Source organism: Aplysia californica, unplaced genomic scaffold (assembly GCF_000002075.1).
Source record: "Aplysia californica isolate F4 #8 unplaced genomic scaffold, AplCal3.0 scaffold00088, whole genome shotgun sequence".
NCBI lineage: Eukaryota > Metazoa > Mollusca > Gastropoda > Aplysiida > Aplysiidae > Aplysia > Aplysia californica.
The window spans coordinates 1607179-1610410 of record NW_004797358.1 but is presented as its reverse complement, the minus strand read 5'-3'; the positions used below and the strand labels follow the sequence as shown (position 1 = coordinate 1610410).

Sequence of the window (3232 nt, the reverse complement as noted above, 5' to 3'; positions counted from 1 at the left end):
GGATTAGATTATGCTTTACAGGACACAATTAATTTAGTCAAAACTGTTTAAGGCGGCCACCCATTGTTGAGGAGGAGAGTGGCCATCTTACATAGTGTCACTGTAATGTAAAATTACACGTGGTAGGAAATGGGAATTGGCTATTTGTACAAGTGACTGTCTTATACAGGTGGCGTTGGAGCAGATTCAACTGTATGTCTTAGTCTTACAAGAATGGACTCTACATGTATACAAAGCGACAAAAAAGGAGGAGAGATAAGAATGATAGATGTTTGATAGAAAAGAAGCAGCAAACCACATCAGAACGCTCACCAACCACCCACTGATAGAAAATGTTTAGAGACCAACAGAAACATAAAGACGAGCAGAAAACACAGCATGGCTTGAACAAAAAAAACTTACACAATGAGGCCTGGTCTGCCATTGCAACAGTTTCGATGTTTGCACTTCCTCTTTTCAAGTAGGGAGAGGTATAAGATGATGAAACTCTGAGGATCGTTGTAATGCACAGGTGTCAAATTCAAGGCCCACGGGCATAAGAGTGAAGTTGGTGCGCCTTGATTTGTAATTTCAACCTTTGTCCGTTTAAATTCATATTACTGATCAAAATAAAACTTAGTTTTCCACTGCTCAATGAGTATTTATCCAGTTCCACCCGCAACGTTATCATTAAGTGTAATTTAAGTTTGGCCTTTTGAGTGATTGAGTTTGACACCCTAGTTAAATTATGAGGGTAAGGAGGGGGAAATATGCCTCAAAGGGTTAAGCCTAATTTTCATACTAAAGATTACATAGAACATATTTTGAGCATCTAAATTTTTCCCTCATATAATCCACTGTTAGAATTACAGCCAAAATTTAGCAAGTAAGACTCTTCACAAACGCCCCCAGGAAGAAAAAAATACAAAACCAGAAAAGAATTTTGGCAGCTATTTTTAAAACCTTATTTCATTTTCTCATCTGATGCCAACATTTTAAGCAAAATAGTTTTTAAAAAACAGGTCCAAGTACCAATTCTTTCTTCCAAGATTTTGACCCAGGATTTGATGGGCTAAATTAGCTTTAAAGTGACATATTTTATGAAGTCTTGCAATAAAAACAAACAGCGTTCTAAGCCGCATGTTCACACAATGCATGCCAACACACCCACAACCATATATGTACATTAACAGTCATAACATATTCTTTCTGGGCTTGCATTTTCATGCAGTATCCTAATTTTTTTAATAGTTTTGTTTTAGATCATGAAAAATTAAACAAGCCTAGGTAATATGGAGAAAATATGTGAAATAAACAAACTATACAATTAGTAATATCATCCTAATTATCATTATCAAATATTATCCTACTATCATTACATAGGATGTTTATCATTATATTGTCAATGCTCTCATTATAATTAAATACTAAGATCAGTATTATATTATCTCCATGGTTTTTATCTCCATAATGTTGACAATCTTGTGACAGATTCAAAACTAAGTGGAGGCCTATGATTGCCCACATCCAAATTAGTCACTTTCCCAAAAAAACAAGTACAAGTACAAGTTTTGTAAAACCAGGAACCTTGAAATTGAACATAGGGATTTTAGAGAATGCCGTAACAAAACCTCCAGAGTTTGCCTGTTAATTCTTTTGAAGAGCATGCAATTATATTTATCATTTTCAAAAATAAAACTTTGCAAAACATGTTAAGGACAGTTCAAAAACTGCCCCCACATAGAGGGTTTTTGAGAGTTAATTTTTCACAAACCACATCTTCGACGTTTGATGGGTCTGCCCAAAATACGTTACTCCTCTTAACAGCTAATATGGTGAAAATGTACTATCCCTTGACCAGAGAGGTTGTGGTTTGTGAGCAGCACCCTGTCGGCCACCAGCAGCGTGACCTGCACCCACAGATTTGGTCGGATAATATATTATGTTATGGGTAAATTGCTTGGGGCCTAACAAAAAGATGCCTATATCACTATCAGTAGCACCTAAAAAAAAAATTTTTTAATCAAGAATGACAGCTGTCATTGTAGACTAGGAGGTATAGCCCTATATTATAATATATGGAGTCAATAATCAGCAACATTTTTATTGTTGATCTTCATTGCTCTCACAACTTCCCAATCATTGGCTGTCGAGTTGTAACTTTATTACTTAGCAGAAGCCCATAGAGCAGTATTTTACAAACAAACCAGCACTTTAAAGGCCACAATTAAAAAAGACTTAGTTTAAACTATGAGTAATATTATTAAAGCTGTATGCGCTTAATTAAGGGCCTACCATTAGATTCTCAATTAGGGTCAATACCAGGAGTTCTGGGGGAGGGGGGGGGGGGGGGTAAGTAATGATACTATTTCAGTTCTACTATATAAATGGCTAGATTTTTATGTCGTGTTTGGAAGGCGCCGCTGGTTGGTTCTCTCAACTTTTCATATTGAATTTGCAATGATTTTTGTCCTCCTATTTTCAGAGGCCTGGAGCGTTTGCCGTTTACCTGGAGCCATGGCATGCCGACATCTTTGAGTTCTTGGACCTGAAGAAGAACACTGGTGCTGAGGAGCAGAGGGCCAGGGATTTGTTCTACGCCATGTGGATCCCGGACTTGTTCATGCGCAGAGTGGAAGAAAATGGAGACTGGACTTTGATGTGTCCTCACGAGTGCCCAGGCTTGGCTGATGTGTGGGGGGAAGAGTTTGACAAACTGTATGAAAAGTGAGTTTCTACTTTTTCCGAGTTTTTAGACCTACCAAGCACTCCGATAAAATCGAGTCTCTCTGGAATCAATTTTTTTCCCCCCTCTCAATTTTCTTGCAAAATATGTGACTTGGTCGGTTAGCAAATGAGAATGAAGATTGTAATTTTGAAGAATACTGTGCACCTCAGAGGTGCTGATTCTCCAGAAACCCTGATTTTTGAAGCGGTTGAAAAAGTTCAGGGTTTTTTTTTGGGTTTTTTTTTTTTTCCACAAATCAGTTGGCGCCTCTGATACTTTTCTGTACATACTTAACCCTCATCCTGCGGGAGCCGGGTTTATGTAGCCCGATAAGCCTGTTTCGGCACCTCGCCTGCGTTCTGGTCCCGAGTCAGTGTAGCTCCTGGCTCAGCGCACGCGCCGCGCGCAGCCTCTTACATGTCATTCGGGTCCCAAGTCGGATCCCCATTCACGCAGGTCAAGTGTGTGTGCGTCAGTCTGCTTGAGTTTGTGTGCGTTTGTGGCCTTCTTCTAGAACCACCTGCG

At 39.0% G+C, this 3232-nt stretch overlaps 1 protein-coding gene across 4 annotated transcripts in view; it reads right to left on the bottom strand.

The window, feature by feature from the left end:
• Positions 1-3232, bottom strand: part of LOC101853537 (stimulated by retinoic acid gene 6 protein-like) — a 27147-nt gene that overhangs the window by 18934 nt on the left and 4981 nt on the right. For all 4 annotated transcript variants that reach the window (XM_005094740.3, XM_035968827.1, XM_005094742.3 and 1 more), the window contains exon 4: positions 403-488. In XM_005094740.3, coding sequence (XP_005094797.1) covers positions 403-488 — 86 coding nt within the window. The remainder of the gene's footprint in view (positions 1-402; positions 489-3232) is intronic.